The sequence below is a fragment of the Kogia breviceps genome, chromosome 2 (genome assembly GCF_026419965.1).
Source record: "Kogia breviceps isolate mKogBre1 chromosome 2, mKogBre1 haplotype 1, whole genome shotgun sequence".
Classification (NCBI taxonomy): domain Eukaryota; kingdom Metazoa; phylum Chordata; class Mammalia; order Artiodactyla; family Physeteridae; genus Kogia; species Kogia breviceps.
In genome coordinates this window covers 153,622,522-153,646,461 of record NC_081311.1, presented here as the reverse complement: position 1 = coordinate 153,646,461, position 23,940 = coordinate 153,622,522, and the positions used below count along the sequence as shown (strand labels likewise).

Sequence of the window (23,940 nt, the reverse complement as noted above, 5' to 3'; positions counted from 1 at the left end):
TTTGCTTAGATGATATTTTAAAAACTAAACTTTTCAATTTTTTTTAGTTTAAAATGACCAAATAGTCTGTGCCCAGTTTCTCTTTTATCACAAAAATACTCTGTTGTTTTACTGTACTTTTGATGTAATCTTGCTGTATGCCTGAAACTAACACAACATTGTAAATCAACTAGACACAAATAAAAATTTTAAAAATAAAATAAAATATAAGTTAATTGTTCAAGAAAAATTTTTTTGAAATATAATTGATATTTTTGCTGAATTTAAAAATATAGTCTCAATCTTTTCTTTATAAACTTATGAGTTATGCTCTTGTCTTCTCTGAAAATTTTTATTGATTTTTGTCCTTTCCTAACTCAAATACCAAATTCAGAATAAAAGGTCTGTGAAAATAACTTCTACATTGAAACTATCTTTGTGTTGCCTAAATCAAAATTAGTATTTGACCTTTCACATTCTAAAGGGAAGGATAACAAGAATAATTTTGTTTGTAAATCTCTAAATTTTAATTAACTTCCAAATATTTTGAGAGCTTTTATTGTTTACAAAACTTTAGATTTCCCCTAAAGTCTGACAAATCAAAGAGGAAATTTAGTCTATCTAGATTAATTATTTTTAAAAAATATATCAATATAGAAATGCTTCAATGATAGTGCACATTTCAGATTAAAACCATATGCCCATGTTTGTTTACAAAAGGGCACAAACATTGGCAACAAAATAATTAGAAGAAAAAGAAGACTTGTCTCTGGGTTTTCATATTTTATAAATTTCTGATATTCATAATATACTTATGGAATAAATTAAAGGCCTAGAGATTTGTTCATACCTTCACTGTTCATATTATATTCCTATTGTCAGAGTAATCAATGAAGAAATATATTTATTGTCTGCTAAAACACAGGAGAGGATTCTACTACCTTCTATACTGGTTAATATAAAAAAAAAATGCCAGAAGTATCTAGTGCTATCGCCAAGTACTGACTGTCTTCCCTTGCCAGGGAAGCACTAAATGATTCTAAATTAGTAGGCTGGTGTATTTTGATAGCAGAATAATCCTCAGAAAAACAATCCTATGAAAAGCACTGCACTTGAAAATCATTGGGAAAGGTCTTATCAGTAATATTAGATGATATCAGATTGAAGTAAACCTTCAAGGGATTGATTTTTGAATGCTTATTTCCTGCTAAAACAACAGTGCCTGGTACCCAACAATAAATATTAGAAATTCTACAATATTGGAAACTGAAAGAAAGGATTCTTAAGAATCCTTCAAAAGCAGACAATCTTAGGAGGGAGACTGCTAACCCAAGATCTTTTAATTCAACAGATGACAATAAGAAGTAGAAAGCTTCCACCCAAGACAAGAGAAGGATTATTTCCCTGAGAACAGTTTTCTTCCAGCTTTATTTTTAGTTATCTGTACTGTGATTATACTCCTAACCTCCCACAACATTTCTATAGTTTCAAAGGGAATTTCATTTTCCTCTTACATCTGAAAGCTGAATTGGTCACCTCCCCTATATGATCTCATTGACAAAATATTAATAAGAGTTCGCTTAAATACCACAGAACATAGATAGCCTTCCATTAGTCTTTTCTCGTACTGATTTTTCTCACTTAAAGGAAAAAAAAATAAATTTTTAGTTAATAAAAAAACAAAAAACAAAAAAATTTTGTGATGCTAAGATAACAAAATACTTCCACTGAAATCATTGCATTGTTGTCATTGGAATCAAGCTCACCAGCAATTAAAAAAAATAGATACTGCAGCAGTTGTTAGTCTGTTTTCTTCGAAGACTCTCCAGACTGTTTGCAAGAATTATTCAATTCAACATAGGGAAGCTTTCTATCTCAAGAGACCAAGAATCAGTTGGGATTAGTATGGAAATTTAGAAGCAGTTTGTTTTAATACGGCAAAAAGATGAGGATACTTTTACTTTCTTGCCCAGAGCTAAGTGAAGTCTCCTGCACTTTTCTTGATATCCTCTTTAGGGACTTTTGTTGTCTTGAAATACTACAGATCTATAATGTTGATCTTTTTTATTATTGACATTATATTCACACTAATGAGCAGAAAGTAGAAGCACCCTGTATTCCTTGATAAGACATATATATGCCAGAGAATGAAGACAAATCTTGAGAGTGCTGTAAGGCCTGGTTTTGGGCATGCAGAGATATCCCTTTTGAAGTGAGAGACAAAATATTGCACATTACTGCACAAATACTGCTAACCATGAATGTAGAACTAAAAACACCTGGTGGCCTCTTTGGATTTCAGAGGTAGCATATATCATATTAGCTTTAACCTAATTCACAGCAGTATTTGGCATTAGCCAATAAAATTCATTTACTGTATCATGTGGCAAAGTTACTAATATCATGAATAACTTAAATGATTGGTCTTCAATTGGATTCAACAAAGAGAAAAATTACATCAAAATCAATATAATTTACATGAATTAACTCAAAAAATTTAAGAGGCTAAGCTTACTCTTTCAAGAAGAAAATAAAATGGCATAGTTTAGTGTTACCTTCTTTCCAGCGTTCACCAAGTGCTAACGACAAGTACCATTTAAGTCAGTTTCTTATTTGAATATGAGGTTGTTTGAAAGTTTCTACAAATTAAGATTGTTTTTAAGCTTCATATCAAATGAGTTGTAGATCTACTTAAAGTATGACTTCTCCTTTCAAAGAAGGAAGGAAGGCTGACAAGGGAAGGAGATGGGATGCCTGCTAATGATGATGTGCTAGACAGATGACTCATTACATGCTTATCACTGCTAGAAGGACTTCTTCCCTCCACTGAACTTTGGGATGTCATAAGAGCCCTTCGTAGAGCTCTTTTTGGAGTTTTGGAGAAAGAGAATGCTCTTGTAACCTTTTTTGAAGTCTTTTTTATTGCTCTAGATGCTCTACTCAATGTACTGTCCATATCTTTCGTATTTACTTCAAAGGATTCTGGATCAGCAGTGTAAATAAGATTCTCAGCATCTGCTTTACAAATGGTGTTGGCTACATGTCGACATAGCATCTTTAGCCAGTTTTCTTTTGGAAGTTCCTCTGATGTCATCTGGAAACTGAGCAGCACATTTGCCTGCTCTGTAGGTGGCCTCACAAGCAAGGCAAAAGCATTACGGCAGTTTGCTTTTGCCAGTTTGAAGTGTTATCTAGAACAAGAAATAGCTTTGTATCTCTGGCTGTGGTGCAATCTTTCCTGTAACTTTGACTTTATGACCCAGCAGACTGATAGAATCAGAAGTGACTCTGGCAGACAGAGATGATGCACAGATCCTCAGGAAAGCCCCACTGTCCCAGGAAATCTCAGCGGAGACTACTCAGATTATGGAAAAATCTATGCCATTTTCTGATGAAAGTCATTGAAAAGTAGTTCTGGGATTGCTGCTAGACCCTGGTAGAAACTGCAACCTTGAGCCTGTGGCCACTGAACCGTAATATTAGACTTGCACAGAGTCTTTCCATTTTAAAAGGGAAGTAGTATATTCCAGACTAGGTCACGTTGCAGACAGAGATGAATGAATAAAATATGAATAAAATGTGATCCTATACCTTTACTGCTTGTTCCTCAATCCCCAGCTATTGCTTTTTGGTGATTTGCTGTGATTAGTTAACAAAGAAAAAAGTACAGGTTGAGTCATGTTTGGGTCTGTAAGATGGACCACAACCAGTCAAGTTGAACGGCTTCGATACAGTAACCTTACCGACGAGTGACCTTGAAGACACTGACAAAATGAAATCCTCTGTGTGAGAGGTCTTTAGGCAGTACATCTCATTGTTTACTTCAGATGGCCTGAGGTATGGTTCTAAAATGAATTATGGGTAGTAGCTATGGGGTTGGCTTGCTACTCAGGGACTTGGGAAGTGCAATTTTGGAATAAATTGTCATAAGATTATGTGGGTGAGCCTTCCAGAATATGAAGATTTTTGTGTTCTTTGTAGATGCCCACCAGACAGCATCCATGGGGAAAATGTTCTTAATATTTAGATAGACAAGATGGTCTATCCTAGGAATATTGATCAGTTTTTCTCAGCTATCTTAGTGTTTACTCAGTGAGAACATATATTGAGTAGCCATGGTGAAAGTGATGTTGGCTAAGCATGGGTTCAACTATCTGTTTTTCCCAGATCATGGCTAATTTGGCTCTTCCTGCCAATAAATGCTAATATCATACTATTTCTTGGTGGGCCAGAGAGCTACGTGGTGGAAGATAAAATTTTATACTGCTCCAATAATGGAGTGGGCAAACTTTTGTCTTCATAAAATTGGTCATATAGTCCAGATAAGGATTTGCGTTCCTGGACCAGAATACTCTGCCATTTCCCTTATTAGTAGATTTGTAGACTGCCTCATTCAGCACTTTGGCATTGTACACGACATTGCATCTGTGCAAGGACAAAGATCATTTTACTGTGCAACACAATCTGTCACTGAGCCATTTTGTGTCTCACATGGCATTGAACCAGCAAGCTTGGGGGAAGGTGGTCACTAAATTGCTTTGAAAGATAAATCCCAATTACCAGTGGTAAATTGGATTGCTACTTCAAAATGCTGGTGCAGAGTACTATATTTAAAACTAAGTGGATTAATTAGTATGCTTTTATCTGTAATATCTTTCTCAAATGTACTGGTGAATAGCAAATTGTAATAACCCAGATTGAGTTGAAAGACACAAATTCTGAAGTTTTTAAGACTTGGACAAAAAGCCCTGTGCAGCTGAGCAGCTGGCAGAAGGTGAAAAGAACATAGAATGGGCAACGAAAGAAGACAGCCATGATAACTCTCTTAAGCCTCAAGAACTGTACTGAGGAGGTTAACTATCTTTGTCTTTTTAAAAATCAGTTTTTCCCTCATCTTTCTGCCTATAAATTATATGAAGAACACTTGTGGGGGCTAATAGTTCAGGTTTAAGTAGGTATATGAGGGAGTTGACCTTGCCCCCCAACAATATGGTGCATGATGGAATATGTGTGTGTTGGGACAACCTGGTGAGAAACAACGTCGGTGGACTATGACAGATAACTTTTATTCATCTTTCTTACCCCTGTTCTCTACTTGAACAAGATAGCTTTTAGGGTTGTACAAATATCACATGTGTCTTCTGGCTTCCAATTGAGTTGGGACAATGGGAAATCTGGATGAGAAATAAAAGGAAGGTAGGAGGGTGAGATCAGGCAATCTATTCCTCTGGTTCCTTCCCTGTGAGATCAGCATGGACTTGCCATGCACTTTGACTCAAGTTCAGTAATTATCTCAAGGAAGTCTACTCTACACAAGTCACTCTTTCTGATTCTGATAATCACTCCCTCCACTTATACCTTCAGGCTTGCGATGAAAAGAGCTCTGCTTCTCTTAGCTCTGGGTTACTCAATTAAACTGTTTATCTTTCACACCTTTCCTAAAAACCATTTGTAAATAAACAGTCCTTTCAGTTTTCTAATTTGAGTATTCCATGTATTTCCAGATGGGACCTAGGTTGAAATAGTGGCCTACTTTAAAATACAATATTAAGTTATTGCATTGATAGACTAGTTTTAAAAATGTATTTATGAAATTAGAGACAGTAATTTAAATAAGCTATAGAGACCTGATACTGTAAAAGGTTCCCTAAAAGCTCTAATGTCCTACTAACTAGAACATCTTACTTTTGATATATGCTATAGTAATGATAGGGGAAAGTTTAACAAGAGAGATTTGCTAGAAAAGAGAAAGAAGAATGGTAGTAAACATAGGGACAGAGAATTCACAAAGGGACCTTGATGAAGGGAATGTCTTACTCTACATGGAAAAGACAAGACAGAGTGTGTTACTCATAGTACATCACAACAAGAGGAAAACTAAATTATACATATGTAAAATCAGAATAATATAAGCTATTAATTCACCTGTAATGCATAAACTTAGGTGAAACTGATTTCTTATGAGATATTAAAAACAAAAAGGCTACAATACAAGTTGTTAGAATGAGATACATTTATGCTTTACCGTATATCCATAAAAAAGATAGGAACAGAATAAAAAAGCTATGGCCATTATTTCAAATTCTCATCTCTATGTAGAAATATGTGAATAATTAAGCTGACAATAAAACTTAAGAAAAAATAGTGCAAATGTAACTGCAGAAAAATGATCACTTTGAGTAACAGTCACAGGTAACAAAAAAAATCCTCATGTGACTACAAAAAGCAGAAACTGCTTTGTAAAGGAGTTTAAATGATGAGATCAGAATTGTGACCAAAATGCAGGTACTTTTGGGACAGCCCATAAGCAGACAATCTTAGGGAATTAAGGTATAATATCTGCTATACCCTAAAGTTATCTCAGGAAGGAGTCTTCTGTCAGAATTAAGTAGCAGTAGGTAACATTTATATTGATTATCAAATTATAGAATATCTTTCACGTATATAGTTTTATTTAAACTTTAATCTGTGATGTAGGTATTAGGTTTCAGTTATTATATTATCCCCTTTTTATAAAGTCGGAACCAAGGATAACAAGGTTAAATGAGATACCAAATATATCTGGTAAATAGGTAATTGAGCTGAAGCTAGAATTCATGTGCTGAGAAACCAGGTTGTTTTTCACAGTATCATGCTTTTCTATATAAAGTTTTTATATTTTTTAGATGCACAGTAGACACTGGATAGATAATAAATCTGGTTCTGAATTATGTTTTTAAGATATCCTCTAATTGCATTAAAACTATTTCTACATATCATCATGTTTATTCAAACTATATCAGTATTTCATGAGAGCAACCTTGTGTGTTTTCATGTCAATAAACAATTGTTTGTTGACTTAAATGTGGACTGGATATAATGCAGTTTGGGGTAATATCAAGAATTTCATACACCCTAATCTATGAGATCTCTCTAAACTGAAGGGGGAAAAAAACCCTACAACTAAAAAAGCAAGATGCATTTTTTACTTGCTTTTCAATTAAACAGACAGGATTAGATTTGAAGATCTGACCTACCAAAATAATCAAAGTTATTAGTTCATAACTAGAGGCAGAGTTGTGAATTTAGAACACAATCAGGGGCATCAGTCAAGCATAACAGGAACAGTTCTGTTCACATATGTTCTGTTTTAAAATGGAACATCCATAACAGTTCAGTGGAGCTCAAAATTACAGCTGAGAAGTGATCAGTTAACTACCCCCAAAAAACTGCATATGGGAAATAGACTGAAAAATTAGTTTCTTAACGTTGACATGTTGCTGCAACATTATATTCATGGAAAGATCTAAAGAACATTCTCTTCAAAATAAATAGTGTATATACTTTAAAGGAAAATTTTTTAAAATTAGAATACATATATTTTAAAGATCACATTTTTAAAACAAATATAAAAAACCAATGCTAGGAAGATAAACTAAGAAAATTTATAGTGTTTTACATATTATGATAGGTACTAAGGGCAAGAAAGATAATCTAGGAAGTTGTTTCATTATTACCAGAAATAAATTTCATATAGGTTTACATTTTGGAGTTTCTTGTTCATTGATTTTCCTAAAAAAATGATTGGATGTTCACAGTAGTACAGAAGCAGAATTATGCATCAAGAAAAGAAACTGTGCCATGTAATCTCACACTTAAAAATTTTTTTCCTCATGGAAGGCATCATGACAGTAATGCTTGTTCATGCCAGTGCTGGTTGGATGTTCCAATTAATTGGAAGGTACACAATCTGTAGAGAAAAGCAGATAAGAGTAGAAATGAGGATCAGTGGTCAAGCTACTTCTTTTTGTAATTGCCAGTCAACAGCAACAAAAATAACTCTGTGAAGTAAATTCACATGGAAGAGAGGCAGTAGAGTAAATTGGTCAGGAATACAAACTCTATACTAAACTGTCTAGGTTCAAATCCTAGATCAACCATTTGCTGAGTGACTACAGGAAGCTAATTAACTTATCTGTGCTCCCAATTCCTATTTATAAATTGAGGATAATAATAGTACCTGATTCAAGGAACTGTTGTAAAAATCATATTTTAGTTAACAGATAAAATGTGCTAAGAATGGTGCTCAGCATGTTGTAAATACTGTATAAATATCAGTGTATTATTATTTTTTATTATCCATTAAAATACACACTTCCAAACAGTTAATATTTTTTTAAAACAGACCTATTGGTGTCTGCCCCCTGGTGGGTGAAATTGATCCAGAGGCTTGTGTAGGCTTCCTGGTGGGAGAGACTGGTAACTGTGCTTTGGTGGGTGGAACTCGGTCTTGTCCCTCTGGTGGACAGGGCCATGGAGGTTCCTTAAAAAACTGAAAATAAAGCTACCATATGATCCAGCAATCCCACTCCTAGGCATATATCCAGAGAAAACCATAATTCAAAAAGGTACATGAACTCCAAGTTCATTGCAGCACTATTCACAGTAGCCAGGACATGGAAGCAACCTAAATGCCCATCAACAGAGGAATGGATAAAGAAGATGTGGCACATATATACAATGGAATATTACTCAGCCATAAAAAGGAAAGAAATAATGCCATTTGCAGCAACATGGATGGACCTAGAGATTTCCATACTGAGTGAAGTAAGTCAGACAGAGAAAGACAAGTATCATATGATATAGCTTATATGTGGAATCTAAAAAAAGGCTACAGATGAACTTATCTACAAAACCAAAATAGAGGTACATATGTAGAAAATAAACTTACAGTTACCTGGGGGATAAAGGAGGGGAGGGATAAATTGGAAGATTGGGATTGACATATATACACTACTATATATAAAATAGATAACTAAGAAGAACCTACTGTATAGCACAGGGAACTCTACTCAATACTCTGTAATGACCTATATGGGAAAAGAATCTAAAAAAGAGTGGATATATGTATTTGTATAACAGATTCACTTTGCTGTACACCTGAAACTAACACAACATTGTATCAATTATACCCCAATAAAAAAAAAATAAACAGACATACTAGTGGTCTGCTTATAACATAATAGACTTACCCTAGAGCTGGATCCCAGAGCAGAGGTTTTTCACATTATAGGGAGAAAGTTCCAAGCAACAAAGTCCCTTGAATGCACTGCCTGTGGCCTTGGCAAGTGTAATTCTTATCGGATATTTAGATCATTAATTCCTGTCCATCTTTAATTTCTCAAATTAAGTGTCACCTTCTAATTGAGGTCTACTTTGGTACCCAGTTTAAGAATCTTCTCTCCTACTCAGCTCTAGAGTCAATCCCCACCACGCCTCCCCCCCCAAAAAAAAACAAAAACCCTGATTCATTTAGTGGAGAATGGGACTAGCTGTGCTTACTACTAACACTATGTCATTGTTTCTACTCCAATCTTGATTCAATACCATGTGCTGCTGTCTAGACTTTTCATTTTCTGTATCTGTAATTGCCTTTACAACAGTGAGAAACCTGACTTTCATTATCCTCAATGTATGTATTCATTTGTTCAAACATAGAATATGCAGATATTAGTTTAAGAATTGATACCTTGTATCAATACAAAAATCAAATCTATTAGCTAGAGTTCAATATTGATTTACAGTTCAATTTTTAGGTAAAATATGCATACAGTGAAATGTACAGATCTTAAGAATACAATTTGATGTGTTTTGACAAATGCAGACATTCACTTAACCATACCCTCATTAATATATATGTTCATATCCTCAGAAAGTTCCTTCATGTTCCCTAGTCAATTCTCCCAAAAGGCAATCATTTCTTAAATTTTTTTTCATGATTAGTGTTTTCTCTGTTCTGCAACCACAGATAAATGGAATCATATGGTATGCACTCTTCTGTGTCTGCATTCTGTCATTCAGCATTATGTTCAACAGACATATTTAACATGCTATTTCAAAGGTGGCATTATTCACAAAATGTGTGCAAGAAGGAATAAGTGGAAGTTCATGTTTGTAACATGTTTTGTTACATTATAAAAGTATTCCCTGAGTCAGACTGTGCTTCTACTGGCTCACCTGCTGTCTTTCCCCTTTGAACCATGTCTGTAAGTCTTCCACACACATCAGAAGTTTAACATCATTGGTATCTTTTCTATATTAAGCACATACATTTGTTAACTTGATCCCAGACTATTTGTCTTGCTAATGACAAGCCTTTTGTATTCTAAGGATATTTACAGCTACAGAAGATTAAAATATTTTCCTTAAAGACCAATAATAACATGGATTCAGTAAAGTGTCATATCAAGATATAATAAAATGTACTTAATACCTAATATTATTGCAAAATATATACTTCAGGCAATGTTTTAGTTTTAAGAATATATGAGTCATATCCTAAAAAGATAGACAATTGAAAACTAGGAAAACAATGGAAAACAGTATATAGGTTCCTTACAAAACTAAAAATAGAGTTACCTTGATGCTGCATCCCACTATTGGGCATATATCCAGAAAAAACTATAAGTCAAAAAGATACATGCACCCCAATGTTCATTGCAGCAGTGTTTACAATAGGCAGGACATGGAAGCAACCTGAATGTCCATTGACAGATGAATGGATAAAGAAGATGTTTTATATATATATAGATATATAGATATATATAAGATATATATATATACACATACCTACACACAAGGAACACTACTCAGCCATAAAAAAGAATGAAATAATGCCATTTGCAGCAACATGGATGGACCTAGAGAGTATCATACTAAGTGAAGTAAGCCAGACAAAGACAAATATATGATATCACTTAAAAAATGATACAAAACAGTAAATAGTCTCACAGACATAGAAAAGAAACTTATGGTTACCAAAGGGGATAGTGTGGGTGAGGAGGGGAGAGACATATTAGGAGTTTAGCATTAACATATACACACCACTATGTATAAAATAGGTAAACATAAAGGACCTACTGTGTAGCACAGGAAACTATACTCAATATCTTATAATAACCTATAATGGAAAATAATTTGAAAAAGAATCTAGCTAGCTAGCTAGCTACATATATATGTATAACTGAATCATTTTACTATACACTTGAAACTAACACAACATTGTAAATTAACTATACTTCACTTTTGAAAAACGAGAAACACAGGGCTTCCCTGGTGGCGCAGTGGTTGAGAATCCGCCTGCCGATGCAGGGGACACGGGTTCGTGCCCCAGTATGGGAAGATCCCACGTGCCGCGGAGCGGTTGGGCCCGTGGGCCATGGCCACGGAGTCTGTGCGTCCGGAGCCTCTGCTCTGCAACAGGAGAGGCCACAACAGTGAGAGGCCCACGTATCACAAACAAAACAAAAAACTAGGAACACAAACGAATTTTGTATTTTTTTATCTGCAAGAGGAAGAAGATAGAATAAAATAAAACACTGGAAATGCTTTAAAAATTTTGAAAAGGGAGATGATAATTTGATTGCTTACTGAAGTTAATGAAGACATTTTTTAAAGTAATATTTAAGAACCCAAAGAAGTATATAAAAATTGGAATTTAATATGGCTTTCTTTGGGTTTCAGAATCAGAGGTCCCTATAGATAGTGATGGTATTTATTGAAGCAATTACTTTTCCATTTCATTAAATCATTCTTACTAACATATCCAGTTAAACTAAATGTTTTCTGACTCTGTATCTATTTCCTCTGTCAGTAAATAAGATGATAATAGAAATACCATTAATAAATAAAAGGGGATTGTTACCTTCATAATACTTATGCCGCTGTAAAGTTTGAGGCTATAACATTTAAAACGTTAAAGGTTGAGTACTCTATTTCAAGCTAGGCCAGTCTTTGAGTTTCAAAAATTCACAAAGATGATTTAAAGGAAATGTTAGAATGGGCTGAAACTGCTAATCGTAATTACTAAATCTCTGAAGATAATTGATTATGAAAGTCCTTGATTATGACATCAGTAGAATGTCTGCTATTTTACTCTTCAAAGAATTTATTTTCAAACTGAACTATTTTTTTTTAATTGACACCCTGTAGGACACTGTATCCAGAGAAATTAGTGATATTGCTTGTGATATTACTAAATTTTCCTATATTGGGGCTTGCTTCTTATAAACTTTCAAAATTTACATATGCTAAATTTTTCAATATTCCAAGAGTTTATTCCTGTATTTTAAACACAATCTAAACCATTTACATGTGAATACAAGTAGCAGGATCATCAGTATTCCTCAAATTATGTTAAGATGTGCAATCCCTTCTATCTGGAATGCACGTCCACTGCTCTTACATCCAGAGAGCTTTGAAACAGCGATACTCAAAATGTCTTTGGATCACTAAAATGTCCTCAAACTGTTAGCTCTCCATCCATGACAAGATAAGGAACTTGAGTCAGACAGTTAATCTATCGCATGACTAAACACATGGTTTAGTTGGCCCTTCCTTTTTTTTTGTAGCAAGACTTTTCCCATGTAGGAAGTAACGTGTTAATTCACATATTGGCACAAGCTCCTGAGCTTATTTTCAGACTGGCACTTGAGTAGTATTTCTCTCTAAACCAGAGTTCAGCAAACTTTTTTAGTAAAGGAACAGACAGTAAACATTCTAGACCTGTGGGCCATATAATTTCTGTTGCAAATAGTCAACTATGCTCTGCAGCATAAAAGCAGCCATTGACAATACGTAAGTGAATATGTCTGGCTGTGTTCTAATAAGACATTTTTATAGACAATGACATTTAAATATTATACATTTTTACATGTCACAAAATATTATACTTTGGGTTTTTTTCAACCATTTAAACATGTAAAAATCATGTTTAGCTTGTGAGCCATAGAAAAATACGTAGTTTCTTAACTCCTGATATAAACTATCCTCTAAGTATCAGCTAAATTGCCACTTCTAATTTGAAATTTTCCCTACTCTATGTAAAAAGTTCTCTAACTCAAGCAGATTTAATATTTCTCCTACACTTTCTTCAGAATTCATGTACAACTATAAAGGTTTATTGAGTTTCATTTTTGTGACAATCTTTTTTTTTTTTTTTCTCTCCAGAAGACTAAAGTATCTCAGGTTCTACATCTGTTAAGTGTAGTTGGGATTTGAACGTAAGAGTTTGCAGCAGAGACTGTTACTAGTCACAATAGCAAATGTCAATTCTTAAGTAATCTCTCTGCCATCTGTTACAAGTAGGGGCTGAGGAACAGAACTCAATAGGTGGAGAAAAAGCATAATTTGGGGATTGAATGAGTAGCATTTAAGGAGATCGGTGTGTCAAGTGGTTTTGCTGGACTCTGGACAAGTTATTTAGTTTTTGAGTTTCTGCTTCTTCATTTTAATATTGAAAGGCTATGATGAGATGTTCTTTACGTTTCTCTCATTTCTTTCATTTTTATGATTCTAAGACATCGGGACAGTATACAATCAGTAAATAGTTTATATAGTGAGTATCCAAAGTACACAGATTTGTGTATTGAAAGGACAAGAGAAGGAAAATGTTAAAGAGGTTACACAAACAAAATAATATTTTTAAGGCTCATTAATCAATGAGAGTACTGGAAATAATTCAGTAAACATGTTAGTGTAAGCTACACTGAATTTACCATCAAATTAATGAAGCTGGAGTCTGGTCCAGTGCTGGATTACAGCATTTACAGCGTTTAAAATTTTTAAAAAATTATTTTATATTTATTTTTGGCTGTGTTGGGTCTTCATTGCTGCATGCGAGCTTTCTCTAGTTGCGGCGAGCGGGGGCTACACTTCTTTGTGGTGCACGGGCTTCTTTTGCGGTGGCTTCTCTTGTTGTGGAGCACGGGCTCTAGGCACGTGGGTTTCAGTAGTTGTGGCACATAGGCTCAGTAGTTGTGGACCATGGGCTTAGTGGCTCTGCGGCATGTGGGATCTTCCCGGACCAGGGCTTGAACCCATGTCTCCTGCATTGGCAGGTGGATTCTTAACCACTGCGCCACCTCTGCATACTTGGGAATTATCTATGTACCAACCTGGGCACCTTATGACAAACCCTGCAATCATGTGATGCTCTGCCTAAGCTAATCTATAGCATCAAGAGGCAGAATGAAAAATTCTAGTTCTGCCAGATCTCTGACACTAACTCTTCTGACTTCAGTTTACATTATCATCAATGGTCCTATTCTGTTTGAAATTTTGAAGTCCATTTATTGCATCTTGCCTAATATTCCCGTCACTTTTGGCCACAACCCACAATAAAAGCCCCTTGATTTCTATTCTCATGTGGATGCTACTCAGAAACTGTCTATTTACCTAAGCCAAGTTCCCCACTACCTTTCTCCAAAATTTTTCTACTGGGGTCTCTGCATTCCTTGGTTTCATAGTCATCTAGGATATCAAACCATTCAAAGAAAATCTAGCAATAAATGATATCTGAATTTCCTCCACAGGAAGAGGAGAAGCTGCTAAATTCTCCAGCTACCATATTCTTTGAGATGGGAGGTAAAGTTGGCTGACTTCTTATTATTTAAAAAACATACCCCCGATTACTTCTCCTTAGACTACTTTTTTAAAAAAACAGTCCAACCTTTTCACTTTATTGCACTCTTCATATGCTATATATTGCCTTCGTGGGCATGGACGCATCCTCTACTGATTTTAATAATTGGTGAAATCTTCTTCACTACTCCATTTGCTGCAGACTAGAAAAATCATTGTAATGATATTATATGATACTGTCTCTCTAGTAGGTAGAATACATGGGTTGCCAGAATTATGAAATAAAAAACAGAACATCTCATTAAATTTGGGTTTCAGATAAAAAGCAATTTTTAAAGTATCCCCCAAGCAATATTCAAAATATATTTACACTACATAATTATTTGTTGTTTATCTGAAATTCAAATGTAACTGAGCATTCTAAATGACAATCCTAATAGATGGTATATAAGGCATATTATGAAGTAAAATATACATTTTTTTGAATAAGGAAGATCAATTATATGGATGTATGTGTGTATGTGTGTGTTTCAAGAGCAAGGTGGATACCACTTTTATTTCCCATTCCCAATGATGGTAGGATTAGTGGAGCCTATGACTATAGACCTGTTGCCACACTACCTTTATTATAAAGTGAGTTTCTTTGTCTGAGGCAATACTATGTGGAATACCATATTAATAAATCAAACATACTGTGAACCCTCAAATAATGATGCTGATGGAAGTCCTGTCAGCAAGAAAGGCAAATCCATATTCAGAATACATGTTAATCCTGAAAAGGATAAATTATTGTCGTTTCCATGATGAAATGGATATTAAGGAATCAACACCAAGTGGCTAGTTGGCCTCCATGACAGATCATGGTATATAGGGGCCTCAGAGCCATTAGTGTCCACTGCTGACAGGTTGGACATTTAGCACCTCTGGTGGCTAGATCAGCTTTAGCAAGAAAGAGACCTTATGGTTTGGCTCATACATAGTCTCTGTATCTGCCACCATGGCTACTCCATTTATGTGCAACCACTGGAGTGATGGAGGGAAGAGGCTAGTTGACATCTACTGCATATCATCCTTACCACCTGGTTACTGAGTTCTACTTGTGCAGTGGATGCTCTCTTAGATGCATTAGTGAGTGCTACAAAGGTCTTCACATTTTGTGCCCACTCCTGTAGTTACGTTAACATACTTCTTTTTCAGACCTCCTTGTCTATGGACTTCTAATCTCTCTCTTTCCAAGTCCCAGACCAAAACATTTGTTACATCCCAGGGGTCAGTGTATGTTCTTACTTGAGGCCATTCTCTCTCACACAGATGGATGGCCAGATGCATAACCCAAACCTCTTTCCCAGGAGTACTACTGTCTTTCCAAGATAGCCCGTGATGGATTATAGTTAAAAAGCAATAGATATTGTGATCACCTAGAGGGGTGGGATAGGGAGGGTGGGAGGGAGATGCAAGAGGGAGGGGATATGGGGATATATGCATACGTATAGCTGATTCACTTTGTTATACAAAAGAGATTAACACACAATTGTAAAGCAATTATACTCCAATAAAGATGTTAAAAAAAAGCAATAGATTATTGGCTCACAAAATATACTGAATTAAACAATTAATCCAATAAACCCAGATGTTTTTCCCTCTCTTTTCTCAGTTGATTATCTATAAGACACCACATATGAGGTCCTACGTGTAAGCTGAAAATAACAAAGACAAGATGCTGTGGGGGTGGGATGCAGAATTAAACTTCCAGGGAGTTCTGGTTGTGCACATGTGTGAAGTATACAACTCTAATAACCTAGTTGTAGCCCTCCCCAAAAGATCACAAACTCTGGCTATTGAAAGCAAAAGCACACAGAAGCCAGAGAGGTATGTATAAAGAGGGTAAAATGAATCTGAGAAGTATCAGAGTGGAATACAGACAGTGTCGGCACATTTGGTAACCTTGTTCTTTCTTAACATTTGTTCAGCAATTCAACAACATGAAATTTAATACAGGCAAACCTCGATTTCAGACCACTGCAATAAAGCAAAAACAAGTCACACTTTTTAAAAATTTCCCAGTGCATATAAACTTTATGTTTACACTACACTGTAGCCTGCTAAGTGTGCAATAACATTGTGTCTAAAAAACAATGTACCTATCTTGAATAAAAAATACTTTATTGCTAAAAAATGCTGACCATCGTCTGAGCCTTCAGCAAGTCCTAATCTGTTTGCTGGTGGAGGGTCTTGCCTTGATGCTGATGGCTGTTGACTGATCAGGGTTGTGGTTCCTGACGGTTGAGGTGGCTGTGGCCATTTCTTGTAGCAAGACAACAATGAAATTTGCCACCTGGAGTGACTCTTCCTTTCATGAGTTATTCCTCTGTAGCATACAGTGCTGTTTGATAGCATTTTATCCACAGTGAAACTTCTTTCAAAATTGGAATCAAACCTCTTAAACCCTGCTGATGCTTAATCAGCTAAATTTATGTCATATTTTAAATCTCTTGTTGTCATTTCAGCAATATTCACAGCATCTTCACCAATAGTAGATTCCAGCTCAAGAAATCACTTTCTTTGCTCATCCATGAGAAGCAACTCATCCGTTAACATTTTGTCATGAGATTGTAGCAATTCATTCCCATCCTCAGGCTCCATTTCTAATTCTATTTCTCTTGCTATTTACATCATAATTGCAGTTACTTTCTACACAGAAGTCTTGGCCCCTCAAAGTCATCCAAGCGGGTTGGAGTCAACTTCTTCCAAACTCCTGTTAATGTTGATATTTTAATCTATTCCCATGAATCATGAATGTTCTTAATGGCTTCTATAATGGTGAATCCTTTCTAAAAGGTTTTCTATTTTCTTTGCTTAGATCCATCAGAGGAATCACTATCTGTAGCAGCTTTAACCTTAAGAAACATATTTCTTTCTTTTTTTTTTTTTTTTTTTTTTTTTTTTGCGGTACGCGGGCCTCTCACTGTCATGGCCTCTCCCGCTGCGGAGAACAGGCTCCGGATGCACAGGTTCAGCGGCCATGGCTCACGGGCCCAGCCGCTCCGCGGCATGTGGGATCTTCCCAGACCTGGGCACGAACCCATGTCCCCTGCATCGGCAGGCGTGCTCTCAACCACTATGCCATCAGGGAAGCCCAAGAAACATATTTCTTTTTTTTCTTTTTTTTTTTTTTTTGCGGTACGCGGGCCTCTCACTGTTGTGGCCTCTCCCGTTGCGGAGCACAGGCTCCGGACGCGCAGGCTCAGCGGCCATGGCTCACGGGCCCAGCCGCTCCGCGGCATGTGGGATCTTCCCGGACTGGGGCACGAACCCGTGTCCCCTGCATCGGCAGGCGGACTCACAACCACTGCGCCACCAGGGAAGCCCTAATAGCTTATTTCTTAAATAACAAAATTTGAAGGTCAAAATTACTCCTTGATCCATGGGCTGCAGAATGGATGTTATGTTAGCAGACATGAAATCAAAGTTACTCTCATTGTACATCTCCATCTGAGCTCTTGGGTGACCAGGTACATTGTCAATGAGCAGTAATATTTTGAAAGGGACCTTATTTTTCTGAGCAGTAGGTCTCAACATTGGGCTTAAAAGTAAACCATATTGTAAACCTATGTGCTGTCATCCAGGCTTTTTTGTTCCATTTATAGTGCACAGGCAGAGTATATTTAGCATAATTCTTAAGGGCCCTAGGATTTTCAGAATGGTTTATGAGCATTGGCTTCAGCTTAAATTCACCAGCTACATTAGCCCCTAACAAGTGCTTTAAGCTTTGAAGTCAGGCATGTACTTCTCCTCTCTAACTATGAAACTCCTAAATGGCAAGTTATTCCAATAGAAGGCTGTTTCCTCGCATTGAAAATCTTTAGTGATTTCACTAAACATTGAAAATGTTTAGTGTAACCACCTTCATTAATAATCTTAGCTAGATATTCGTAATAACTTGCTATAGCTTTTACATCAGTATTTGCTGCTTCATCTTGCACTTTGAAGTTACAGAGATGGTTTCTTGCCTTAAACCTCATGAATAAACCTCTGTTGGCTTCAGACTTTTCTTCTGTAGCTTCCTCACCTCTCTCAGCCTTCATAGACTTGAGCAGAGTTATAGCCTTGTTCTGGATTAGGCTCTGGCTTAAGAAAATGCTGTGGCTGGTTTGGTCTTCTATCCAGACCACTAAAACTTTCTCCATAACAGCAATAAGGCTGTTTTGCTTTCTTAACATTCCTGTGTTCACTGGAGTCACACTTTTAATTTCTTTCAAGAGCTTTTCCTCGGCATTCACAGCTTGGCTGTTTAGCACAAGAGGCCTGCCTTTTGACCTATCTCGGCTTTGGCATGTCTTCCTAACTAAGCATAATCATTTCTAGCTTTTGATTTAAAGTGAGAGATGTGTGACTCTTCCTTTCACTTGAACACTTAGAGGCCATGGTAGGGCTATTAACAGGCCTAATTTCAATATCATTGTGTCTTAGGGAATAGAAAGGCCTAAGGAGAAGAAGAGAGACGGGGGATCGCTGGTCAGTGGAGCAGTCAGAGCACACACCACATTTATCAGTTAAGTTTGCTGTCATGTATGAGAGCTGCTTGTGGCACCTCAAAACAATAAGAATAGTAACATCAATGATCATTGATCACAGATCACTATAAGAAATATAATTATCATGAAAAAATTTGAAATGTTTAGAGAATTGTGGAAATGTCACACAGACATGAAGTGAGCAAATGCTGTTGGAAAAATGGCACCAATAGATTTGCTCAATGCAGGGTTGCCACAAACCTTCAATTTGTAAAGAATTCTGTATCTGTGAAGTACAATAAAGCAAAGAGCAATAAAACAAGATATGCTCGTAAGTTTTCTAATCCTTTTAGCTAAGCAAGTTGGAGAAAAATCAATGAACTATGCAGGTAGTGGTCATTACAACTTAATTACAAAACTCTCCTGAGTCTTCACTGTGACTGTTCTTGGTTGAGTCACATAATAAACATTCCAAATCCACAATCATTATTTTAAGTCTTGCCTTCATCATTTCCAATAGACAACTTGAGAAACTCTGGTGGTCATGGGTATTCTTCTCAACTTGTGCTCAGGTTCAAACATTATTTCTGTCTATGATTTTTAGTCACTACCTTTTTTTCTGGTCTCAGATAGTGAGGTATTCATCCTGCTCAGGACTAACCTCTCTACTTGTATCAGCTCCATCTTTTACCCATTCATCATAATTATTCTCTAGCTCTCTTTACCTCATTTTTCTTAGCTTAAACTTATATCTTTTTATTAAGAAAAAAGTCCTTGACCCTGGGAACATCCTAGTGACTAATACTCTTACCTATGTTTACATTAAAACTTGTCAAGAAGAGTCCTAGTTAGTCATTGTGTCTACTTTGTTGCATGTCAGTCTTCAATCTGTTATAATCTGTGTAGTTATTTCTCTTCCAGGTCCTGGCTACTGTGGCTAAGGCCCCTGTGATTTCTTAGTATTCAAAACAAATATATTCAGTGACTGTCTATCTGGATATCTCCTAACCATTATTATGGTTATATATTTCCACCTAGGCATAGATACTCCCTCTGCAAATACAACACTGCATTTTCTTTGACTCTCCTCTGATTGCTTAGATAATGTGTTTTTCATGTCTTCTCTTTTCCTGTCCAAGAGATACTACAGATTCTCCCTTGATGGTCCTATTTACCCTACAGGTCTTGAACACCATTGATATCTGTATTTCAGACAGATTTCAGGTTCATATATCCAGCATCCTCTTGTACACATCTACTTTATACTCATAGCTAACACAAAATTATTCAATACTGAAATCATAATCTCTCTATCCAGTTATCTACCTTAGTAACCAAGGGGTCATCCATAACTTCTTTTTCTAATTCCACTATATACATTCAGTTTCTATAGCTACATTCAATTAATTGTCAAGTCATGTTGGGTTTATCACTTATACCTTTCTCAAACTTACTCTAACTTATCCATTCCTACTACAACTCTTCTCATTCAAATATTCACTGTTTCTTATTTAAATTACTCTTTTCTAATTTCTAATTCATCATGCTTAGTGATATTTCTATGTTTCTGCTTGAAATATTTATCTAAAACATAAACTTAACTGACTTTGTTTGACTTCCATCAAATGTAGACCTGGTACAAGGATTTGAGCACAAGTAGTTTACATGGTAGATGATCCCAGAAAGCATCATTTTGAAGTGAAGTGAGACAGGAGATGGAGGAAAGTCAATAAATGATGTATTGGGCTTCCCTGGTGGCGCAGTGGTTGAGAATCCGCCTGCCGATGCAGGGGACACGGGTTCGTGCCCCGGTCCGGGAAGATCCCACATGCCGTGGAGCGGCTGGGTTCGTGAGCCATGGCCGCTGAGCCTGTGCATCCGGAGCCTGTGCTCCGCAACGGGAGAGGCCACAACAGTGAGAGGCCCGTGTACCACAAAAAAAAAAAAAAAAAAAAAAAAAAAAAATGATGTATTAATAAGTGAGTTATCACCCTGAAGCTCAATCCTGTTGAGGACCTATTAAAAGAATTGTATATCATACTTTAGAAATGACTGCTAGGGCATAAGAAAGCTACAAAGTTTATTTCTCAATTCCTGACTCACTCGTAAGGTGAGTTGACTTCCTGGCACTTCCACCTGCCCTTTGTGAAGGCCTAACACAGTCCTATAGTCAGGGAAAGCTGTCCAACAGAGAATCAGGTGCTTGAGGTAGGAAATAATTAATGTATATGGGAACTGTAACTAAAGCTGCAGGTTACCTCCAGTTTGGACTAAGAGCATTGGAATGAGGCTGTGGCAGTCTGCTGCAATACCCACATACTTTTCTATTTCAAACACTTTAGTGTCTTATTAGTACATATAGGATGAATTCTGAACCTCTTGCTGGGTTATACAAGGACTTACACTAATTTCTCTAAGATGCAACAGGTCAATTCTTATCACTCCCTGCCTCATGTATTTTATTCCAACACAACCAAATTGCTTGTAGATATTAAGCACATATTCCTGTGTTGCCCCAAACTCATCCTCAACTTTTACCTGACTAATAATTATTGTTCATGATACAGGTAAAGGATTACCTCTTTCTGGATGCTTAACTGGAAACTTCCAGACTTGTATAGGAACTTCTTTTTATCCTCCTGTACCATTACCATAGTCATGTAATGTTTTTCCAACACATGTCCATTATAGGAAATTTATCTATGCTTGTTTCTTTTACCTCTACTTAACTTTGAGCCCCTTGTCTATATCTATCTTATTAATTTTTTTGTAGTCCTAGTATATGGCTAAGTGTCTGACATAGCAAAATTCTTCACACTTACTGAATAAAACATTAAGCTCTTGGTGTCCCATATGCAGAGGAGTAATTCAATCCAAGCAAGTCATATTTTAGAGCACATGGGCCATAACTCAAAAATATATTAATTTTCTTTGTGAAAATTTTTTATGGCTTTAGTTCCATTTATGTCAAAACATCTCTTCTATATTCAATCTTAAAATAAAGTATGCATTGTATAAGCATTTCAAGTGTGCACCTAAGATATAGGAATAAATCGACGCTACTTTAGCTGTCAGTAAAATAAAAAGTATTAAAGGCAGATTTTTACATTATTTATTGGCCCACTGTTAGATGACATGACACTGGGAGATAAAATGTAGAATTTGTATACCTGTATCTCATTATCATTAATTTTCTTAGAATTGAAGAAAATTCTCTCAGCTTAATTTCCCAGACATCTATTTTGCTGAATTCTTTCTAATTGCACTATCAGAGATGAAGTGCTCTGATAGTGCTTACTTGAAGCACTTACTTACTTGAAGCACTGTGGAAGACCAAGACTGCACTTCCCAATATCTCTACCAAATAATAATTCCATCTTAATGACTGAATATAATTTCACTGAAGACTCATAGTTGCTAAACCAATAAAAGCGCACATTACCAAATGATTACAGATCATAGTATATATTTGAAATATACATTAGTTGTTATGAAAAAGTTTAAAGAAATGAGATAATTTAAGAAAATAACAGTAAAGTGGTTGAAATCATTTTGTTTAAAATGTAATATGGCCAGGTAGAACATGTATCAATAACATGTAACAGGAAGAAAGTGGCCCCTCCTAATTTTATTTCTCTTGCCAGTCAGTAAAATGATGTTTCTTGAATTACTAGCATCTCTAGTCTTGTTCTTTCTGTTGAGATCTGACAGACGGGAGCTCAGCAGCAGCCACACAGAATGGGATATGAGTACATATCAGATAAGACCTTCTTCTCTTAGTCCTCCTCAGCACTTTTGACCCACTTCATCCAATACTTCCTCACAACAGTAAAATTACCAGGCATTTGTGGAATTTTCTGTGAATTAAAAATAGGCCTTGGCCATATACCATAGGGAACTTTTTTTCTAGATCCCTTTAGTATATGTGAATAAAAAACATGTTTCCCCACATAAAGATTACATTTTTTCATTAAGTACTGATAATTTTTCCTTTAAATGTTATCATTAAAAAAATTGTTTCCACAAGGAATTTGGGGCTATGTATTTGATGACAGATATACAAACCTAGTTAAGATTAAAATATATTCAAAATATGCTGAGTCATATTTAGGTAGAGCTTTAAAATTTTAATAAGCCTTAATATTAGTCTATTTTAAACTCACTAGTGAACAAATAGTGTCTTTAAAAAGCTTTCAAGTGGTTTGTTTTGAAATGGAATTTGGATAGAAATCCTTAATGTTTCTTCTTCCAACTTCTCACTAAATGAAAACACAGGAAAACAAAATGAAACACAAACAACAGGCTCATAACACTGAAAGTCAAGACTGACAGAAAGTATTATGCTGGAACTGACAGTAGTTTTAAAGCAATCAAAGCTGGACTTAGAGAAGCTTAACCAGGGTTAACAAATTATGGTTTCACATCATGAAAAGGAAAGCCTAGAAAAAGATAGTTAATTTCTTTGTGCCTTCCTAGAAGGCCCTCTGACTCAACGGATCAGGACTTGCCATCAACAGACAGTGAGCAACTGTCCCACCCCACTTCTCACACACTGCTTTGTTCCACAGTAGCAGTGATGAGTACCGTCACCATTTGCCTTCTCTGCCACCCTTGTAAATCCAAGTCAGAGATTGAAAATTCCAGAAAATTCTGGCAAATTATAAAGGAACATGGTTTTCTGCATTTAAGAGGATGAGGTACAAAATAGTTTATTCCTTCAGGAGAGAGTCAAAAAACTATAATCTGAGAGCTAATAATAAAAAGTTATTCCATGAAATAACAGTATTATTGCCCTTAATCGATAGATACAAATGTCAAAAATTAGGCAGAGTACATAACTTTCCCAAGACCATGCTGTCATCTTTAGTAAGTATAAATAATAATGCTGGGTGTGAATTCTTTGAGTCTAATTTCAGAGGGTAGAGTCTTAAAAACAACAGTTATAGACACAGTTAAATTAATAGTAATCAGAATTGTTTTTTAAATTAATTTTTATTGGAGTATAGTTGCTTTACAATGTAGTGTTAGTTTCTGCTGTACAGCAAAG

General features: G+C 35.8%; 1 protein-coding gene across 1 annotated transcript in view; it reads right to left on the bottom strand.

The window, feature by feature from the left end:
• Positions 1-2,317: 2,317 nt before the first annotated feature.
• Positions 2,318-23,940, bottom strand: part of LOC131750413 (protein ECT2-like) — a 104,685-nt gene continuing 83,062 nt past the window's right edge. Inside the window, exon 2 of the mRNA XM_059052867.2 lies at positions 2,318-3,147. Within this exon, the coding sequence (XP_058908850.1) occupies positions 2,645-3,147 (503 nt within the window). The 3' untranslated portion in view covers positions 2,318-2,644. The remainder of the gene's footprint in view (positions 3,148-23,940) is intronic.